This window comes from Dipodomys ordii, unplaced genomic scaffold (genome assembly GCF_000151885.1).
Source record: "Dipodomys ordii isolate 6190 unplaced genomic scaffold, Dord_2.0 Scaffold3, whole genome shotgun sequence".
NCBI lineage: Eukaryota > Metazoa > Chordata > Mammalia > Rodentia > Heteromyidae > Dipodomys > Dipodomys ordii.
This window is the reverse complement of record NW_012267219.1, coordinates 35,774,857-35,797,801: the sequence shown is the minus strand read 5'-3', so window position 1 is coordinate 35,797,801 and position 22,945 is coordinate 35,774,857. Positions and strand designations below refer to the sequence as shown.

The 22,945-nt window shown below is 36.8% G+C and overlaps 1 protein-coding gene across 1 annotated transcript in view; it reads left to right on the top strand.

Moving 5' to 3' along the window:
* The window catches only part of Slc41a2 (solute carrier family 41 (magnesium transporter), member 2), a 63,881-nt gene that overhangs the window by 20,089 nt on the left and 20,847 nt on the right, over positions 1–22,945 (top strand). The window contains exons 6-7 of the mRNA XM_013020017.1: positions 7,123–7,270; positions 14,095–14,174. Coding sequence (XP_012875471.1) covers positions 7,123–7,270; positions 14,095–14,174 — 228 coding nt within the window. The remainder of the gene's footprint in view (positions 1–7,122; positions 7,271–14,094; positions 14,175–22,945) is intronic.

Sequence of the window (22,945 nt, the reverse complement as noted above, 5' to 3'; positions counted from 1 at the left end):
CCCCCCCCCCCACCGACGTTGTAAAGCTCGTTTTGGACATGACAACTTGTACTTCTCATTGTAGGAGGATTGAACTTTGAGCTTGCATAGGCAAAAAATGTGAGACTATGCATGTGAGATTAAAGTGTTTAAAATTGGTATCTCTGAAGAAAATAAAGATGGCAACATATGCTAAAGAGAAGTATTTCAAGTGGAGATAGTAAAGGAAATAATTAAACTCTGATATACTTTTCTATGTTTTACAGAGAAATACAAAGGCATATTTATGTCTCTTCAGTTATTCTTTAAATATGTACCACTTTGTTTTTTTGTTTTTGTTTTGGTCAGTCGTGGGGCTTGAACTCTGGGCCTAGTGCTGTCCCTGAGCTCTTCAGCTCAAGGCGAACGCTCTGTCACTTGAGCCACAGTGCCACTCCTGGTTTTGGAACTAAGAGTCTCATGGACTTTCTTGCCTCAGCTGGCCTTGAACTGAGATCCTCAGATCTCAGCCTCCTGAGTACCTAGGATTACAGGTGTGAGCCACTGGCGCCTGGCTTGTACTACTCTTTAAAAGCTATAAGAATCTAACTGTGAGAGCTGGTGCACAAATCCAAGCCCCCTGGAAGGTAAAGCAGGAGGTTCATGAGTTCAAGGCCAGCCTTATCTGCATCCTGTTTGAATAAAAAAACAAAACAAGACTCCAACATTGAGGCAGTAGTTGAAGAACCAGCCTCCAGTGACAGATGCCCTTTGTCCCTTCTTGCTAGCATAATAGTATTTATAAAATAGTATTTATAAAATAGTATTTATAAAACTCTCTTTCAAGGGCTGGGAAGGTGGCTCAGTGGTAGAGCGCTTGCCCTGCATGCTTGAGGCCCTGGGTTCGATTCCTCAGCACCACATAAGCAAAAAGAAAAAAGCCTGAAGTGGGCGCTGTGGCTCAAGTGGTAGAGCGCTAGCCTTGAGCTGAAGAGCTGAGGGACAGCGCCCAGGCCCAGAGTTCAGGCCCCATGACCGGACCCCCCAAAAAAGAAAAAAAAACTGTCTTTCAAGTGTTTATAACTATGTGAGTATATAATTCTTTTATTTACATGATGAAAAAATTATCAGCTTTTCTGTTTGTAGGAAAAAATCTAGAAATAGTATTTGATTTCCCATTCTTCAGGTTAATCCTAAAAGATGGCTTAGAGCAATAAATGCACCAATAGCTGTGATAAGTGGTTTCTATCCTGTGAGATTATGAGGGCACCCCTAGCAATCCACAGGGCATTCTAGAGTATCTCCAACTTGATGTACTGATATGAGCAGAATCCAAATTTACCTTTACCATCACTGTATTGAGGGCTTTTTAAGCACTGTGTCATCTTAGTTTAGAAGTATTTCTAGCATGGAAGTTTTCTGAGAAAATGTAATGGTGATTTAGAAAAAAATGGTTTACAGTGTATGATGCCTCTTGCTTTGCTATTCACCCAGCAGTCGCTAATGTATAAAAATTGTCACTCATAACAGCTGCAGATTACAGAAGAATTTGGATGAGAATGATAAAAGCTATTAATGAGATGATATAATAGTAGTGTAAAAATGCCACTGATAATATTTTTTAAAAGGTGAAAGCCATGAGTCACAAAAGAGAGTAATTATGTTTGAGAGATCAGTGGAATCAGAGCAATTTGAACCACTTTTGCTGTTCTGATTTTATGCATTTTATTTGCAGCCCAGAATTGCTCCAACACTAAAATATATGGACATGTGTTGGGCTTAAAAATCCAAAAGCTAGATGTGGTAGTGAACACTTGTAGTTCTGCCACTAAGGAGGCTGAGGCAGGAGGCTCACAGGGTTGAGGCTCGCATGAACTACATAGTGAGACCCTGTCTCAAACAAAAGCACAAAGTTTTATGTATACCAATAACAGTTTTCTGTAACTGTAGCAAACTGCCATAAGGCTTGTGGCTTAAGACAAAGAAAATGCATTTTTCCCACAGTTATGGAGGCTACCTGTCCAAAATGGATTACAGATGACTAATGTGAAGGCGTGGGAGGTCTGGCTTCTTCCTTTCCATCCTGGTGTCACTGGTGTTTCTTGGCTTATTGCCTGTACCACTTCTATCTCTGCTTCCACTGTCACGTTGCCTCCTTTGTAACCAAGCCTCATCTGCTCCCCTTAGCAGTACACCTGTGATTGTATTTAGGGCTCACCTGCATAATCCAGATAATATCCGCATTGAAAATTACATCATAATCCCACCCACAAGTCACTTTGCCATGGAAAGCATTGTTCATGAGCCTTCCGTAATAAGGCCATTATTGAACCTACCCTAATGACCATGATGATAGATTGAGATTTTTAATACAAGGTTATTTAAACCAGTCTCTATTGCACATATCTCATGTAGAAGAAAGGCATTATGTTACATTTTAAACTATAAATACAGAAATTCATGGATGGTATTTAATAGACTATTTTCTCTTCTAATTATGCATGTCATTAGTGATTTTCTACAAGTACTTTAATTGTATGACATTTCTACTAAGTAGAAACACAACAGATTTACAACAAATCATTTGAAAGTTTTTGCTTTGTGATGATTTTCATACTTTGTAGATCATTTTGTACTTCTAGAATACTTGCAAAAATAAAACCAGGTATGCTCCCTACGTGCCTGCTGCTTAGCTTCCCCAGTGTTAACCTCCTATACTGTTCGTATTGTCTCATTTCCTTGTGCAAATATGTTCTTTGTCTTTGACATGTGCTTTTAGCCTTCCCCATTTGATTTTTTCCATTGTTAGAATTTTTGTAAGTTGTGTATAGTCCCACACTGTGCAATCCTTCTAAAGTGGATAATTCAGTGGTTTTTGTTATATTCCTAAAAGATTGGGCAACCATCACCACGATCTAATTTCAGAATAATTCATCCTCTCCTAAAGGAACCCCAGACCTTTTATCAGGAATCCTCGCCCCACCCCTCACCCAGCTCCGCACAGCTACCCTTTGCTCTCTTCTCCCTTTAGATGTTTTTGTTCTGGACTTTTCATATAAATGGAATCATGTGATATGTGACCTTTTATAACTGGCTTCTTTTACTTAGCATAATGTTTTCAATGATCATTTGTATGACTCAGGACTGCATTTTATTAAGTGCTGAATAATACCCTGTTATATGGATTCATAATGTGACTAAATCACACTTTTCGGGATATGCTATTTTTTGTTTCATTTTATTTTAACTTTTGATGGTACTGAGGTTTGAACTCAGGGCTTTGATAGTCAAGGGCTCTACTACTTGAGCCACGCTTCCAGTCCTTTATTCTGTGATTGGTTTTGAGATAGGCTCTCACTGTTTTGTTTTGTTTTTTTTTACTTGGTGGGTCGTGGGGCTTGAACTCTGGGCTTGGGCGCTGTCCCTGTGCTCTTCAGCTCAAGGTGAGCGCTATACTGCTTGAGCCACAGTGCCACTTCTGGTTTTCTAGTGGTTTATTGGAGATAAGAGTCTCACGGACTTTCCTGCCCAGGCTGGCTTTGAACAGTGATCGTCAGATCTCAGCCTCCTGAGTAGCTAGGATTACAAGCGTGAGCCACTGGCGCCCAGCAGGCTCTTACTTTTTGCCTGGCCTGGTCTAGACCTCTGTACTCCTAATTATGCTTCCCACTGTAGCAGGATGACAAGTACATGCCATTAAACTCAGCTTCTAATGAGCTGAAGTCTCATGAACTCAGGCTGGCCAGGATTTGATATCCTCCTGATTTTAGCCTCCTGCATAGCTGGCACCACAGCTGTGAGCAATAATGCCCAGCCATTAGCTGAGAGGAGGGAATCTCGTGAAATTTTGCTTAGGCTGGCCTTGAACATGAGTAGTTAGGAGCCACAACACCTGGCTCTATATTTTATCTATTCATCATTTGATAGACACTTAGGTTGCTCTTTCCCCACCCCCCCTTTTTTTTTTTAGCAGTATTTTGGTTGATCTCAGGGTGTCATACTTGCTAGGCAGGTACTCCATCATTTGAACCATGTCCTCAGTACCTTTGTACTTCATTTTTTGAACAGGATCTTGCCTTTTTATCCAAGCTATCTGGACCACAGTCTTCCTACCTATATGTCATGTGTAGCTGGGACCATAGGTGTGTACCACTAAACTGGCTTTATTGACTTAGATGATTGTTTTCTGGGATGGCCTCAAACTGTGATCTTCCTGATCTCCACCTCCCATGTAGCTGGGATTATAGGTATGAGCCACTGGCACCTGGCCATAGGTTGCTTCCACTGTTTAGCCATTATAAAGAATACTGCTATGCACATTCATGTACACGTGTTTGTTTTGTCAGTTGTGGGGTTTGAACTTAGGGTTGGGTGTTGTCTCTGAGCCTCTTCGTGTTGAAGGCTAGCATTCTACCATTTGAGTCACAGTGCCACTACCGGTTTTTGAGTAGTTAATTGGAGATAAGATTCTCACGGGGGCTTTTCTGCTCAGGCTGGCTTTGAACCAAAATTCTCAGATCTCAGCCTCCTAAGTAGCTAGGATTACAGGCTACCAGCCTCTGTGAGCCACCAGTGCCCAGCCCATGTACAAGTTTTGATGTGGCTTTAGGGTTTCCATTCTTTTGGACATACATGTAAGAAGAGAATCACTAGGTGGTAACTTTGTTTAACTTTTTGTGCAACTACCCACTCAATTCTTTTAGTTTTTTTCTTGAGAAATTTGTCCTCCACTTTGAAAGTATAGGACAGTGATGCTGGGATCCAGGTAGGGATGGGGTACTCTCTTAGCCTCAGATATTCTTCTGGACATGAAATGTTGAAGGTGGTTAGCATGGTGTCCCTGTGTGGTCCTGAAGCTGAAATATTAAGAAAAGCCTATCTGGCAAAAGAGTTCTTTTCATTTGTGTTTAGTTTGTCCAATGCTCAGTTCTCTTTGGTCCTAAAGAGATCCATTTGACAAATTTTCTTGTTTTACAAGTAGGGATGCTCCATTATTGGGATATTATTTATCCTTTTCTAATGGTTCATAAAGAGAACTGGGCACCCATCCAATGAATCAATGTTCTTTTAATCTTTTTTATTTATTTTTTATTTTGTCAGTCTTGGGGCTTAAACTCAGGGCCCAAGTGCCATCCCTGAGCTTTTTTGCTCAAAGCTAGCATTCTACCACTGGAGCCACAGCTCCAGCTTTTTAAAAAAAGTTAATTGGAGAAAAGAGTCTTTCAAACTCTGATATTCATATATCAGCCTCCTGAGTAGCTAGGGTTACAGGCATACGCCACCAATGCCAAGATTTTTTTTTCTAAAAAGTAATGGATAAAATCTTGTAACTGTAGCATTAATTCTTTAAATGAAGGGAAATGCAAAATGACTTTTTTGTTAAAATCATCTTGAATGCATGATTGTAAATCCAGATGGAGCCACAGGGAGACTTGTTTTGATATTATTTTAAATAACTGCTTGTCTCTATCTGATGGAAAAAATTGAAAAAATATAATTTTCTATCTTGTTCAAAAATCTTAGTTCTATATGAGAAGATCTTTAAGACAATATGAACTGTGATCAAACATGCATGCTGGGTAAGGGCTGCAGAGTTCTGTGACGCAGTAGAACATGAATTAACATTCTACTGAAACCTGCGATTGGGAAGCTGCAAGGTCATGAGAGCAACTCTGTCTCTAAGTTCTGACAGTCCTTACTAGTTTCAATAAATATTAGCATTATCAAGATGATTCCAGAAAGATCCTGCTTGAAATCTTGGTGATAAATAATATCCTTAAAAATACTCTGGATGATATTACTGTTTAGATAAAGAACTTGCAACTTCCAACTAAAGGGGATTTGGAATTAAGCCTAAAATAATTCTGAATGAAATTCATGGAATTAACAATTTTGTACTAAAAAGGCACTAGATATTTATCTACTTGTCACTTAGCCCACTAAGTTACATGTTAGGGGTCTGATTCCAAGAATAAATTAAGTAATTTACTTATTGTTGTGATTGTTAAACAGAAATCGCATCAAATTGTATATATTAATTGAATATTTACAAAAACTTAAGTTACTATTTATAAGTTTAATTTCTTATAATTATAAGAATGCTTTAAGTACTTGAAAACGTGCCCATGTAATTGTAACCCCTCTGTACAGTATGTTCACAAATAAAATAAAATAAATTAAAAAAAAGTAACACATCCACGAAAGTGGCATATGGAACCACAAAACATATGAAATAAATTTGCTGTAATCCCACAATCTGAATTTACTAACAACCATTTTCATGTTGATATGTGAACGAATGAACTAAGGCTTAACTGTAAGGAGAATTCCATATTCTGCTTTTTGTCTTTTCTAAGCATCTCTCGTTGTCGTTAAATAATATTCAAAACCATGATTTTAGTGTCTGGTTATAGTTTGAACATGTGCCTACACTTGATTTATTAACAACTTCTTTGTCCTCATAAATGTAATGTTTAATTGTATGAATAAAGGTATGGATTTCTAGCTTAAAAAAAAGTACTTGAAAACGTATGAGCTAAGTGAACTATGGAAAGTAAATAGAATCTGTTAGTTAAGGTTCTCTCATTTCTTGCCCTTCTTTCCTCATTTTCCAGGAACCATGGTTTTTCAGTGCCTTCTGTCTAGTACCTGAAAACTGTTCTTATACACATTCGTGTGTGAACACACACACACACACACACACACACACACACACACACACATCTCATCCAGTTCTGGAAGCACATTTAAATTTTTGTCTAGAAAGGCCTGAATCATATTTACAAAACAAATGCAAAGCTCAAAATCAATGAAGCATGAAGGCTTTCTGTACAGGTAAGTGTAATAAGAATGGAAAGGAATAATTATGATCAAGGAAGGCATCTCACAGAAAAGTATAACAAAGTCTTGGAAGTCTGTTCAATGGTAACTTTTTTACTTGTCTTATTATACTATTATTGGTGTTTCATGTATGCTATATAGCTGTTTCATAATAAATATTTTTGATTAATACATTAGTTTTCAGATACTTACTTTTTACCTTATTTATAGTTCTAAATTTGAGTTTATAAAAAAGTAATATATTTGAATCATCTCTTCTGTTATATTAAATTCTTGATAATTTGCTTCTCTGAAAGGAGTGAAATGTCTTTTTTTGCATTTCAGAGACCTATTACTATGTTTCTCCACTAGTCGGTGTCCTTTTCTTGGCTCTAACTCCTATCTGGATTATAATAGCTGCCAAGCATCCAGCCACAAGGACAGTCCTCCATTCAGGCTGGGAGCCTGTCATAACAGCCATGCTTATAAGTAGGTTAGTATTAAATGTGTATGTGCACTCTATTTACAGGTATGCATGTTTTAAACAAGCTGCCTGATTTTATTTCTTGGATGAACTATTGTACAGAGCCAATTTATAATCTTCTCAGATAATAATGTGTAAGTATCAGGAGTTATTGAAGTCAGAAAAACCTGAAACTCCTTTGACTGTCAGATCCAGCTACTTGTCCCAAAACAACAAATAAAGAGACACGTGATGGGGAAGGACAGACATGGGAGGCTTATTAGTGCAGCACAAGGAAGAGGAAAAGTGAGCACTTCAGCCCATCTTCAGGCTACTACATGAGCTTTAGGTTTAAAGGAAGATTGGGGAGCAGGAGATGGGACATATGCATAATGATTAAACAGTGCCACTCACAGGTGTGGTCTGTCATCAGAAGAGTGGCCCAAGTTGCTCCTTAGCTCAGGACTGGTCAGGCAGAGCCTGGCAACAATAAGAAAGTCATTGCTGCCTGGCAGTGGGGAGAGCTTCTTCTCAGTTACAGGATGCTTCTCTATTAGTCCTGTCCTTCCTGAATTCTAAGGTAGCTGCAAGGTGACTGGCAGGACACTGGTAAGGACACAGGGAGATCAAGCATTTATCTTGTTTTTAATTATGCTTTGGAATTTGTAGGCCTCAGTTAAAAGTGAGAGCTGGAAGTGGGACTGTGGCTCAAGTGATAGAGTGCTTGCCTTGAGTTGAAGAGCTGAGAGTTCAAGCCCCACAACCAACCAAAAACATGAGTGCTTTTCAGCAAAAACAGCTTAAGTACTTTCTATATGTGTTTTAACTCAATAGAGCCATTAAGTTGCTCAGGTAAGTATCAGAAACTTGAAGAATGTAAATATCCACATCTAGCACTCTGACAGGATTTGAGTATAGTTAAGGATGCATGCACATGATCTAGTTGTGAGCATCCTCATTACAGTGGAGTTTTCAATAACAAAAATATAGAACAACTTGGGCTGGGAAGGTGGCTCAGTGGTAGAGTGCTTGCCTTGCATGCCCCCTGGGTTCGATTCCTCAGCACCACATAAGCAAAAAGAAAAAAGCCAGAAGTGGCGCTGTGGCTCAAGTGATAGAGCGCTAGCCTTGAGCTGAAGAGCCCAGAGTTCAGGCCCCACAACCGACAAAAAAAAAAGAGAGAGAGAGAGAAAGAAAAAATATAGAACAACTTTTTCAGTAACCAAGTGTTGGTTAAATAAGTCATAGTATACTCATAAATGTAATATTAGCCATTTAAAATAACATTAAATAACATTAAAATAACATCTTCATTACTATGGAAAGATGTTCAGTATATTCTTGATAAAAAATAACCTAGGAAGAGTATGAATTTCCTGTAAAACATGGCAAATTAAGACATGTCTATCTTCTTCCCTGAAACTACTAAAATGACAGCAAAAGGATAAAAATGGTATAAAACCATAAGACAGACGGGGGAGCAGAGAAGACAGCAGGTGAGAGATTAAAACAATTAGAAAGGTAGGAATTAGATGGATGGTTGCTAACTGAACAAGCAGAAAGAACAGCTAATAATCAACTATCTTATAGAAGCAAGCTGATCTGAACCCCAGAAACCCAGACAGGCCCAAAAGTTAGAGACATTAAAATTTTCTGAAAGCCAAAATGAATAAGGAGCAGTTAGGTTCCACAGCCCTTCTCTACCTTAAGCACCCAGATGAATGCCCCTCTCTTAGAAAAGTGATTCAGAAACACTTGATGGGCATGTTCAGGGAAGGGCATGTGAGTTAAGCATTGTATGAAAATCAAGGTGGCTATGCTAAATAGCGAGAACCCATCCCACTTCCTTCTCTTTGTTCATAGAACACTTATAGTCAGGCATAGATTCCCAGGCAAAAGTTAGATAGTTGGTCTCTGGGGGGAAAACTGGCAGATGCTGACCGTATAGCTCCTTTAGTGACCTAGCTGCCAACCTACCTCATTGATGTCTGGTCCACTTGATGATAGGTTTTACCCATGATCACACTGAGCCCCACAGGTGCTCCACAGAGCTCTTTGAAGTGGAGCACACATATAGGATCACCAGACTTTGGAAGGCCTCTAACATGGAAGACAGGGTAGGGATGCCGGAAAGGGATGCTCAAAGCCCTGTTATCACTGTGCTCAGACAAAGAAACTATGGCATCCATACTGTAAGGACAGAATATTATAATTAGGGTTTTAAAAAAATATATAAATATCAAAAAACCAAACAGTAGAAAAGCTGAAAGATAAGAGTGGAGAACTTTCCTGGACATTAGAATAAAAAAGAAATTGGGGGGGGGAATAGGAAGTAACTGATAAGCAGAGAAAATTATCAAAGACATGATAAGAGAAAATTCTCCAGGACAGAAGAATGTGGATTTCCTAGAAAAGGCCCACTAAAGACATTTCAACATAATGAATTAGTATATGAGGGGACCAAGGGGATGGTATGTAGCTAACTGAAAGAAAAAAAAGTGTGAGGAAATGAAACTAACGCATGTCATCACAAATCACAAGAGCTTCCAGAGAAATAAGAAGTTACCTTTAAAAGACTTAGAATCAGAATAAAGACTCATACAATTTCAAAATTGATTTCTTCAAAATTCTAAGGGAAATGATTTTGGATATTAACTGCAGTTGCAATATCAAATCAGAAAAATAAGATCCCCTAGAATTTACTTCCCCTGTGCTGTTTCATTTACAGTGGAGAAAGAGTGTGACCACACAGTGAGGACCAAATCAAGAAAGAGGCTGACACAGGAATGAGGAGTTCCATTTTGTGCTAGCATATGGTTCATTTTCAGGGGAGAATTCAGGCAACAGGATCCTGGGATTTGGTAATATAGAGACCAAGATCCAACATTCAGGGAAGATTCAACAGGACAGCTGTACCTAAGGTCTAGAGACCACCATCAAATTTGTCAGAAAGACAATGAGCATAAGGAAAGGGCTCTCTAAGAATGAACAAATGTAGAATTGATTCATTACTTTTGAGTCTGTGTAACTGAGTTATACAGTTGATGAATTAGGAATAAAGACTTTAAAAAGTGAAATTAATTCAAGACAAAACAAACAAGTACATGTGAGAATATCTAACGTACTGTGTATGTAAGTGGTGAGTAATGATTCCATTGTTACAATAAAAATCCTTGTTCCCTTTTCATATATGCATAAAATCAACCCTATATATTTCACCATAAAGTATAACCCAATTGGCAGGATAGGGGAAGAAAGGATTTGTGATGGAACCAAAGTAGGGATGGAACCAAAGTAGGATAATCCTCATCTGCTATAGTAGGAGGTCATTAGAAAAATGTCTAAAATTAAAAATAGAAATAGAAGTTTAAGCATGTTATTTAGAAACATAGAATTAAACACCAGAAGAAACAGCTAGAGAAGTTGAAAAAAATTCTTTTTTTTTGGGGTCCGGTCATGGGGCCTGAACTCTGGGCCTGAGCGCTGTCCCTCAGCTCTTCAGCTCAAGGCTAGCGCTCTACCACTTGAGCCACAGTGCCACTTCCGGCTTTTTTCTTCTTGCTTTTGTGGTGCTGAGGAATCGAACCCAGGGCCTCAGGTATGCAAGGCAAGCGCTGTACCACTGAGCCACCTTCCCAGCCCGAAAAGAATTCTTAATACTGACAAGGATCTGGGAGTGAGGCTAAGGACTACTGGTTCATGATAAGCTTTGTGATACCCTTCCTTTTCCAATAATAAAATAATATTTAAAAATATTTAATAAAAATAAAACTACTTTTACAGCTTGACTCAGTTTTGCTTTTTAAAAAGAATTTAAAAATGTGTGAGAGTATAGTTATGAGGATGGTAAAAGTGAAGAAAGTTTTAGATAGGAGCACTAAATTCTGGAGGTCTGTTGTACAATATGGTATATATAATTAATAAGAATGTATTGTAAAAAAAAAGAATGTATTGTAGTCTTAAAATTTTCTAAGACAGATTTTAAGTGTTCTTACCACAGGTTGAGTGATAATTATATGATATAATATGTGAATTAATTTTATTTAGCCATTCTAAATGTGTATGTATATATATATATGTATATATTTCAAAACTTTATATATATATATGTAGTTCTTATTTGTCAACTTAAATAAATAAGATATATAAGTAAGTATCTGAAAGGCTATAGCATACCAGCATATATACATATACACATATATGGTATATACACACAGTTACACTGTGTACATATATAGTATAATACAATACACATATATACACACATATAGTATAACTAAATGATGAAACTACATTTTTATGTTCTTTTTGTTTATACTTTTAAATTTTTTCCTATAAGTTTTATTATCTTGGAAACAAATATAAACAAGTTGTCAACATATATGAGTAGTACAAAGAAAATTTCATTATAATACTACCACAGAAAGACACAATGCACCCCACCAATCTTGTCTCCCCATTATCCCCATCCTCTTCAAAAAATTTCAACGTTTCATTGTTTTTATTTTCATTTATGTATGTAAAGTACACTGATCAATTACCTTGTTCATTCACCCTCCCTCATCTCTATGATCTCCTCTCAAAAAGTCTATTTTTACTTTTTTTTCTCTGTCAGTCATGGGGCTTAACCTCAGGGCCTGAACTCTTTTGTTCAAGGCTAGTGCTCTACCACTTTGAGTCACAGTGCCTCTTCCAGTTTTTGAGTGGTTAATTGGAGATACAACTCCCACAGGGACTCTTCTGCCTGGGCTGGCTTTGAACTGTGATCCTCAGATCTCAGCTTCCTGAGTAGCCAGGATTATAGGCATGAGACACCAGCACCCGGCTATTTTACTTTCTTATCAGTTACCTTTTTTTTTTATAGTGTATATTAATGGTGCCAAGGAGATTCACCATGTTATTTCACAGGTGCATATATTATCTTTAAATCAGAGTAACCTCTATTGCTTTTTCTTTCCCCATCTTCCCAACTCCCATTGTTCAACAGCTTCCAGTGGGATTCCTTGTGGAATCTCGTATACATACTGTGTACTTTCATGTTATTTATTCTCCATCTTTCTCATCCCCCACCCTCATCTCCCAAAACAGTCATATAGTGTAACAAAAATATTTTTAAATGTGTTTTAATAAGTGTTCTGGCAGTGAGACTTATTCTCTGATTCTAAAGTAGTTTGTGCTAGAAATGTATACATTTAAAATTAGATCTTAAATATTATTTTTTAACCTTTAAGTATACCTTTTTAATGAGAACTCCCACAGTTTAGTACGTTATGACAGGATTCATTACTACTACTCAAGAATTAAAATTATAAAGAACTATCAATTTACTGATGTTTACTATGAGGTAGTTGTAAGCACATTTGTTCTGATACTGTGACAACCAGTCCCATTCTGTGTCAGCATGTGGTTCATTTTACTGTAATGTGATTGCATTTTCTGAAGGATTTAAGCAACAGGATCCCAGGGAAAACTGGCACTGGCAGTGTTTTATAAACAGATGAAAGTTAACCAATTATAAACACTTTGTAAACTTAAATTCTCCAAGTTCCATTGAGATATTGAGAATGAGCCACTAACTCTGTAGTAAAAGTATCTATAGTATTTTGTAGGCTTTTTAAGTTCAGCTCTTTCTGTGGCTACAACTTAACTATTTGAATTTACCAATGATAAGCTACATCCTACCTATATGTAACTTTTTGTTTATTTTTGTGCCGGTCCTAAGGCTTGAACTCAGGGCCTGGATGCTGTCCTTGCTTCTTTGCTCAAGGCCAGTACTCTATTTCTAGAGTCACAACTCCACTTTTGGGCTTTTATTGGTTAATTGGAGGTAAGACTCTTATAGACTTTCTGGACTAGCTTTGAACTGTGATCCTCAAATCTCAGTCACTGAATAGTTAGGATTAGAGGCATGAGCTATGGGTGCCCAGCTATATGTAGTTTTTAAATATAACTTTATTGTTATTATTAAGGTGGGGTTTATTATTAAGAGGGGTTACCACTGTATAAGTCAAATAATGAGTACATTTCTTTTTTTTGGACAATGTCACCCCTTCCTTTGCTTTCCCCCATTTTTTTCTGCTGCCCCTGTATATATAATTTTTTAACCCAATAAAAACTATCCTTGTAATGCTTTGACTCCTTCAAATATGAAAGTAGTCTTTTAAAGTTATTTTTAAATTAGAAGAATAATATATGACTTGGTTTAAAAAATAACAAGCACAGGAAGGTATACAATGTGCATCAGTCCCCTGGCAGTCTGACTCCCTGGAAGCAGACATGGTTAGTAATTTCTTATGAGTCCTTCCGGACATTTTAATGCATATAAACTTTAAATGTACTTAAAAAGCATATGCTTTTTCTTTTTTCCAGCAGCAAGACTTAGAGATCAGAGTCCTGAAATTTGGAGCTTTAGTTTATGCCAGGTTTTAATTTCTAACCTTTTAGTGTTAATATTGATTTTTTACTTTTAATATTTTCCTTTCTACTTTATTTATTTATTTATTTTTATTTTTGGTTGGCCATGGGGCTTGAACTCTGGGCCTGGGCGATGTCCCTGCACTCTTCAGCTCAAAGCGAGCACTCTACTGCTTGAGCCACAGCGCCACTTCCAGTTTTCTAGTGGTTTATTGGAGATAAGAGTATCACAGACTTTCCTGCCCGGGCTTTGAACCGTGATCCTCAGATCTCAGCCTCCTGAGTAGCTAGGATTACAGGCATGAGCCACCGGCGCCCAGCTCTATTTTCGAAATGATTGAATATTCTATTTTATAAAGCCAAAGTATTTATAGATACAGAATGACTTCAATTACTTTTTCATTCTTCCTCCATAAACTATATGATATTATTTCTTTCAGCATTGGGGGCCTTATTCTGGACACAACAGTATCTGACCCGAACTTGGTTGGGATTGTTGTTTACACACCAGTTATTAACGGTAAGAATTAGATGTACTGTTTCATGAGGATATAAAATCTTTTTTTCAATTTATTTTTGTGATGCTACTGGGGCTTGGACAGAGGGCCTCAAGGTCTCTCGTCCTTGGCTTTTTCATTCAAGGCTCTACTACTTGAATCACACCTCCACTTCTGGTTTTTGTAGGTAAAAATTTCTCAGTTTTGCTAGCTTGGGCTAGCTTAGGGCTGGCCTCTAGCCACCATCTCAGTTCTCAGCCTCCCAAGTAGTTAGGATTACAAGCATCAGCCACTGTTCCCTCTTGCAGAGTAGAAATTAAATACCTTGATTTTTATGTGGAGATCACAGTTTGGAAAAAGCTGCTTTATCATTAGATATTAATTTGACAGTCAGTGGTTAAAGTTAGTGTGGTTAAGTATTATACGTAAGCTAGTATGGTTAAGTATTATACTTCGGATCTGCATTATCTTTTACCTTGGCCTTTTCTGCTGTCTTACATTATTTTGTTGCTGCTTTGGTTGGTTGTCATGGATAAATTAACATTGGAAGCTTTTAGTTATTCTTTAAGTCAATTAAGTTTATTAGAATCTGTTACTAGTCTGCCTATCCCTTTAAAATATTCCTAATAATTTTCTTTTCCATAAAATAGGAATTACAACACTTAAATTCACAGGGATCTTTGTTTGAATTGGTTTTGGATGTGGCTGTCATTAAGTCAGACTTCAGTATAGCCTAGACTGGTATCATTTAAAAAAATTTTACCTGGGGGAAAAACATATCAGCATTTATTATACATTTAATATAAATTGTTGTTGTTGTTGTGAGGTTTGAACTTAGGGCCTGGGCACTGTCCCTGAGCTTTTTCACTCAAAGCTAGCACTCTACCACTTTGAGGCACAGCTGTACTTCTGATTTTCTGGTAATAAATTGGAGATAAGAGTCTCAGAGACTTTCCCAACTGGGTTATCTTTGAGCCATGATCCTTACATCTAAGCCTCCTTAGTAGCTAGAATTATAGGTGTGAGCCACCAGTGCCTGGAAATATAAATTACTTTTAATGTTTACAACAATGTTATACAAAGGCAAGTTTTCATATTTAAAATTTCTATTGAACAATTAAACTTTTTCCACCTTTAAAATGTCTGTGAAGAAATTTCTCTTACAAGTGTCTCCCCGTATTTATGGTGCTTCTGTACCCTCATATTCAATCCTTAAAATCTGGGAACTATCTGAATCAACCTTGCTCTTCTCATGGACATGAAAATGGCCAAATATTGTCTATTCACTTTTTTTCATAATTCACTTGTTCATCCACTTATTATATAATAAGCAGGTCTCCGTATTGTAGTCTAATGTCTTCACTGAGGTCATCTGTTTCAGTAAGGAAGTAACCTTTCTGACTTGCTCCTATTCCATATAAATTAAATGCCACTAAAAGAGTAGTTTTCTATAAATAATGCTTTCATCATATTAATCACAAGATTAACTTAACATTGATTTTCCCTGTATATTAAACCGAATATGAATTCCCTTATCTAACTTTCAAAACCCTTTCTTTATATGCCATTGGTTTTTATTCCCAAAGGACACACACCACTTTTCATATTATTCTTACTATATTCTTGTAGTGTCCCTACCAAGACTGTCTTCATTTTCACTGTATCAGTACCATTTTCCTTCTACCTGTTCAAATTCTCTTCAGTGAATATTAATTGACAAATTAATTTTAGAACTATAGCAAACATTATTCTAGTTAGAAGCCTCAGTTGTAATAAACCTTTCATTAGGAAGGTTTTTATAGTTATTTCAGTTATTCATATTCCATAAGAAACCAGTGTAGAGCTACGTGAAGTATGTTCCCCTGGGGAATGTGTACTCTGGCACATAGTATGGCTGGTAGGAGGTAAACCTCTTGGTTGGGCAACATGATGAAGTTTTCTTCCATGTTCCTGGTTACCATTCCATTATCACTCCGTGGAATTCTAAGTCTATCAGTTAATTTAGCCTTTTATCTATCTCCCATGTCTTCTCCTCCATTGTTTCCCTTTAGCTTACAAATGTGCTCATGTTTTTCATTCTAAATCATCTGTTCTGCCTCTCAGGCTTTGTTTTTCTCTTCTCTTTACAAACATACTTTCTATATTTTTCTAATTCATTAAGGTATTTTCCTTCCCTCTCACTATTGGTAAGTACCAATCTTTCCCTTGACCTTTTTCTTTTTCTTTTTTTACTTTGTCTCATTCAGCTTTTCCATACTGTTTAATTCACCTCACCTCTTTTTTTTGGGGGGGGGGTCCGTCGTGGGGCTTGAACTCTGGGCCTAGGCCTTATCCCTGAGCTCTTCAGCTCCAGGGATAAGCCACAATGCCACTTCTGTTTTTTTTTTTTTTTCTTGGTGGTTAACTGGAGATAAGAGTCTCAAAGACTTTCCTTCCCGGGCTGGCTTTGAACCTGGATCCTTTGATCTCAGATTCCTGAGTAGTTAGGTTTACAGGTGTGAGCCACTGGCACCTGGCCATAGCAAGATTTTAAGGAAGATTGTTTCCTGGGTAGAGTTCCAGAAAAGTTGCCCCTCTACCTCTTTTCATGCCCAATTTAATTTATCTTTTTATCTATCTGTTATCTTCCTAACAAACCTAATCTTGTCCCTTTCTCAAAGATCACAATTTCCTTTTTGTTTTCCAGGCAATGAAGTAGAAATTATTTAGTGTAACATATTGGGCTCAGTAAGGTACAGAAATGTAACTTTGGTGTGGAGAGAAAAGGAGCCTGAAGCAAGGCACAAAGATAAGTGGCAACACAGAGGTGTAGGACAGAAAAAAGACTGAGATAAAGAGATGTTCAACTGATAAGTCTAGTTGTCCCAAGAAAGCATGCAGATTCATTTTTCCAGGGTGATTTTTCCTGTGGCAGCCATAGAAAACTGTATTTGGATGGCAAAAGATGAAGAATGTAGCTACTTGTAGCCATGCTTAGAGTATAAGTGATCAGCCTCCATATATCTGTCACCCATTGGAGACATGCAGGCTGGGGAGTTTTGAGTCAGGGCAGTGTTTCTCAAACTTTTTCATTGTCATAGAGCATGCTTTGAAAGAGCTATCTAAAATAATTCTAAAGCTGCTAACTCATTAAATATTAGCATCATAAATACATTGCTTATTCACTCACTATCTATGCACACATATGCTGTATAGTGTGTATGCTTTGAAAAAAGTATTAAGCCAAGCTCACAGAGACAAACAGCATGTGTTCTCTATGGTATGCAGCAATTAGATCTAAAATACACTGGGATATGATCAATTATGCAGGTTTCTAGATATTCATACATAGTGAGACCAAAAGAGGATACTCTTATGAGAGAAACACAAAAGCTCAATGCCTAAGTACCTCTTCTTATTTATATAGAATAATATACATACTGAGACAAACTCCAAGATATGGAAACAAGAGACATTAGTATAGTGTATTCAACTATATATCTTTGGAAGTGTTGCGGGAGGGTACAGAACTCGAGGGAAGAAAGGATGGAAAAATGCAGTAGTGGAGCTCACTGGACACTGATCAAAGTGAACTATATAACTCATGGGTAGAGATGGGTGGAAGGACTGGGAGAGAATGAAGGAACAGGAGACACTGTACAAAATGTAATTGTAATCCTTCTGTAGATCACCTTTATAATAACAATAAAGTAAATTAATAATAAAAATATTAAATAATGGTATAAAGGGATTACAATTCCATGTCAGGTTTTGAATACAATGTTTCTTGATAATGTATGTATACTTTATACATAAAAAAGTAAAATCTTTTTCTCTCCCAAGATCTATTTTTTGCCCTCATTAGTAATATGTGAAGGATGTGGAAAGCACGTATCAGTCATTTGATAACTTGTGCACAAGTTATTAGTATTAGGAAGGAAATGGTAAAGCTGATGACTGGGCTGGTGAGTTAAATGTACCTGCCCATATTTATCTGAAAGGATCCTCACTAGAAGAAAGATTTATGTATTTCTTCTGAAAAATATGAAAATGTGGAAGACATGTTTCCGATTCCCTTTACATTTCTTCAAAGTGCAAGAAATTATTGTTTATGGGTTCTAAAACAGTGTCTTGAAAGAAAAGCAAGTGAAAGGATAAGTGAAGGTGGAGGAGGCTAAAACGTCTGGGTATTCATGGAAGGATAAGTGAAGGTGGAGGAGGCTAAAACGTCTGGGTATATGTGAAAGGATGGGGAAGGTGGAGGAGGCTAAAACATTTGGGTATACATGAAAGGATGGGGAAGGTGGAGGAGGCTAAAACATCTGGGTACCTGGAAGGTGCCGGGTCTGATGTGAGATGGATTCTGAGGGTTTATTTTTAAGAAAATAAACTTGTTTATTTTGTTTTTTGGAAATGTACCAACAATTTGAATTGTATGATATAAGCACTAAACATTTACTAAAAATATTTTTCCAAATTTAACAAAACATAATTGAGTTCTATAACAGTGCTTACATGAGCTTGATGATAAGTTCTTCCTAATGTCAAGTGTTTTCATGATCAACTTAGATTATCCTTGCCCAAAACACCAAAGGTAAGGTCCTGTGAGTACTGAAGAGTCTCACTAATTAGTATATGGACCAGTTATTTTAACTAATGCTTTTCCTTTTTGTGAAACTATCTTTAGATGCTCTCCACTGGCTTGAGTAATGCAATTAGTCTCTGGGGAATTTAAATAATTTACAAGCAATATTAATAAGCTTTTAATAGAATGGTAGGAAGAAAGCATTCTTTTACATGAAAGAAATATTCCAAGGTAATAATTCTGCAGTAACTTAAAAATATAACCTGTGATCATGCAGAGACTATGAAAAGTTAATCCTTTAATTAGTCTCCTCACTATGTTGTTTGCTGTAAATTTGTGTTCCCCTGATCTCTACCAGTACATTTTCAAAGTCTCAGTTCATTTTGGTTTTAGTTTGGCACAGTTGTAGCATCAGTTATGTCTGCTTTCGGCCAAGGAACACAGAGAAGATGTTGTATGATTCTTTATGAGCATTTTTAAAAAGCTGTTATCATATATGTATTCTGTTTCATAGTAACAGCAAAGCAATGATAAAAGCATCTTATAAAGCGCTGCCAGCAGATTTGTAGAAGAGCTACAGCAATCATTAGTAGCTTTTATTTCAGACTCAATCTAAGGAAAGTGGCAGCTCAAGACCCTGGGACCTAATGGTATATGCCTTTTACATGCTCATGAAGGCTTCCTATCTAATGAGACACCAGGCAGAACATTACTCCCACAGGAATCCAACCGTAAATGAAGATGAAAAGGAAGGAAATGCAGCTTGTCCATTCCTTTGCAAAATGCCTTGTGTTGAAAAATGTGTCTGAATGTCCAGATTCTTCTCCCTTTTGAGAAGTTGTGAACACTAAGTCATTTTAAATTGCTTTCTTCCTTACTGATTTCCCCAGAAACTCTGTGTGAAAACACTTGTACTCTGTCGTACAAACACTGTTAGCTCTTCCAAACTTTAGGATATATTAAATTGCTTATTATATTATTTACTTATTATGAGAGGAGTAAGTTACTGTCTTATGTACTATTAGCAGATGACTGCTACTTCATGCCACTCATGCAGTGCTAACTGTTCACTTTAGAGTGTGAACTCAGAATTAGGAAATCCAGATTTTAAAAAAAGTTACATTAGAAAACTCATCAAGTAAACAAAGGACAGTTTCAGTGACAGTTTTAATTTATTTTAAAATTTCTTTTGTGGAGAGTTCTGGGGCTTGAACTCAGGTCTGGTATTCTCACTTGGTTTTTTTTGCTCAAGTCTGATGCTCTAACACTTGAGCCACAGCTCTACTTCTGGCTTTTTGCTGGATAATCTGAGATAAGAATCTCACAGACTTTTCTGCCTAGGCTGGCTTTGAACCATGATCCTCAAATCTCAGCCTCCTGAATAGCTAGGAGTACAAGTACAAGGCAAGATTTAGGATTTGTTTTTAAAACATATTTGTGATGGAATGTATTTTAAATTATCTTAAGCATGTTTTGTGCTACTGTTACTGTTTTTTGTTTTGAGATATGATCACCAGCTCAGGATGCTCCAGCATCGTAAGTACTGGGATTATAGGCATGCACCACTACACTGGGCTCAAACATTTGCTTTAAATGGATTTTATGTTTGCCAAGTGACATGTGATGAGGAAATTGTAAAGCTACATGTAGTGTAAAATCAAGTCATAATTTTAGTTTTAAAATACAATACTTATATTACTGTATTTTTGGTGCATTGACACAAAAAGGAGACCACTCACTTCACTTTATGAAGAGGGAAATGTTCATGATTTTCCAATTTTCTATTTATTCAATGGTTTTAAAGGTATTAAAATATCATTTCCCAGATAATAAAGTAGCTTTATTTGGCTTCAGTAGGTATCAGACACTCTATCGTGAACAAATCACTCCATTGTGTCTTGTAGAAACTTGGGGGCATAGTGAGAGCCCTGGCAAAGGTTTGCTGTCTGTTCTGTCTAGTGTGGTCAGAGCTTTTGGCTCTCAGCACCTTGTTCAGGTATCCCATTGGAATTGTTCTCTTACTGTTCTTGTGCTAACATATCCCTTGCCAGCAGTCAAGTGCTGCATAATGGTTTGGTCAACAGTGGATCTCACCTGTGAAGGCAATGCCAGTTACGTCGACAAGCTTCATTTGTGGGCACACTCTATGCACTCTGATATTTACATAGCAACAAAACCACCCAACAGTCTCAGGATACATCCTTATTATTAGCCAATGCATAACCTTATTTCTAATGTAAAATGAGTGAAATCCTGCATGAATTTATTTTCAAATTTCCAGTTCTAGCAATAAACTTAAACAGTTCTCAAAAGACCCCAAAGTTGCCATCAGTACCACTAATCACCAGTGAAATGGAAATCAAAACTATTATGAGAGAACATTTTACTTCAGCAAGCATGACAGTTATCAAAAAGATGTGGGCTAAGTACTGGTGAGGGAGTGGGGAAAAGGAATTTTTGCACACCATTAGTGGTGATGTAAGTTATTATAGCCATTATAGAACATGCTATAGAGATTCCTAAAAAGATAAAAAACAAAATGACCACCAACAATCTCACTACTGGGTGCATATTCAAAGGAAATGAAATCAGTTTCTTGAAGAGACATTTGCATTCCCTTAATGAGCCCAAACCTGAAGTCCCTCTTGATTCCTCTGAGAGTTTTTAATCATAAATGTCAAATGATCATTTTCCCCTTATACAATCATGTTATTTTTTCTCCCTTTCTTTGTTAATGTACTGAATTGTTAATGTACTGAATTACTAATATATTTCCAAGTATTAAATTAGCATTGCATTTGTAGGATAAATCCAATTTGGTTGTGATGTGTTATAGTATTAATGTTTTGCTAGATTTAATTTTCTAGGAGTGTATTTATGACATTGATATATGCTCTCCTAAGACCTGGATGGTCTACAGTGGTGACATCTCTTACATTCTTTTTTTTTTGTGGGAAAAGCAGTCATGGGTCTTGAACTCTGGGCCTGGGAGCTGTTCCTGAGCTTTTTTACTCAAGGCTAGCTCTCTACCACTTGAACTACAGCTCTACTTCCAGATTTTTTGGGGGTGCTTAATTGGCAATAAGAGTCTCATGGGTTTTGCTGCCTGAGCTGGCTTCAAACCATGATCCTTAGATCTTAGCCTCCTGAGTAGCTAGCATTACAAGTGTGAGCCAGCTCTTCTCTTTTTTCATGATGATGGAATTTGTGTCTTCTATCTTCTTGCTTTAGTCAAAGAACCAGGCTCTGGTTTCCTTTATTTTCTCCATTGTTTTTCTTTTCTATTTCATTTATTTGTGCTTTGACACTTATTGTTATTTTTGCTTTCTTTTAATTTAATTGGTTCCCATGAGCTGTATGTAGGTAAACAACTTTTCTTTTCAAATACTGGTCCATTGGTATCTGCCCGCATGTGATTTCAAGGAGACTACAGCTAAGGACAAACAGCACATACTTCCCAGGCATAGAGTTCAGTGCTGTACTGCTCATGCTTGATTCATTTTTCCAACATGTCACCCAATTTCTACAGAGTATTGCTTTCCAACAGATGTATAATTTTCACTTTATCTCTGAAATTAAGCACATTAATTTTTACTATGGTTTTTTTTGGCACCATTTGCTTTTGGAAGTTGTGTTGCATTTTAACAAAATTCAAACCAGGAAATACTCAGGAGATTACACAATAATTTAGACACAACAGACCATAATACAGGACTGACTGGGAACTTGTCTGGCCCAACTGAACCACATAATACACACAGGAATTTTACATTTTTGCTTTTGAAATTTTGCTTATATTTATTGACCATGTTTGGTGAAAACTGCATGTAATAAGTATGCAGGTAATATAAGTATTTGATTCTGTGATCTTAGAAGGACTGTATATTTTACATCTCCATACATTAGTGTGTTTTCATTTCCAATAAATTGACTGTATATCCTACTGTAATTTCTTATTTGATCTGTAAGTCATTAAAAAGTATACTATATATTTTCCAGATATTAGAGGAAATTCTCAGATGTCTATCATTTCTATGATATCATATTTGCATATTTCACTCATTTCAAATTTGTGGAGCCTTGCTTTAAGCCTATACAGTGGTTTTTGGTCATTCCTGTTCTCATGACTGTTACACATTTACATTTGTAACTAATGTGACTAATGTGTTTTGCTGTTAGTGAGTGAATATTCTCATATGTCATCATGTTGGCTGGTGTTTTTTTTTTTTT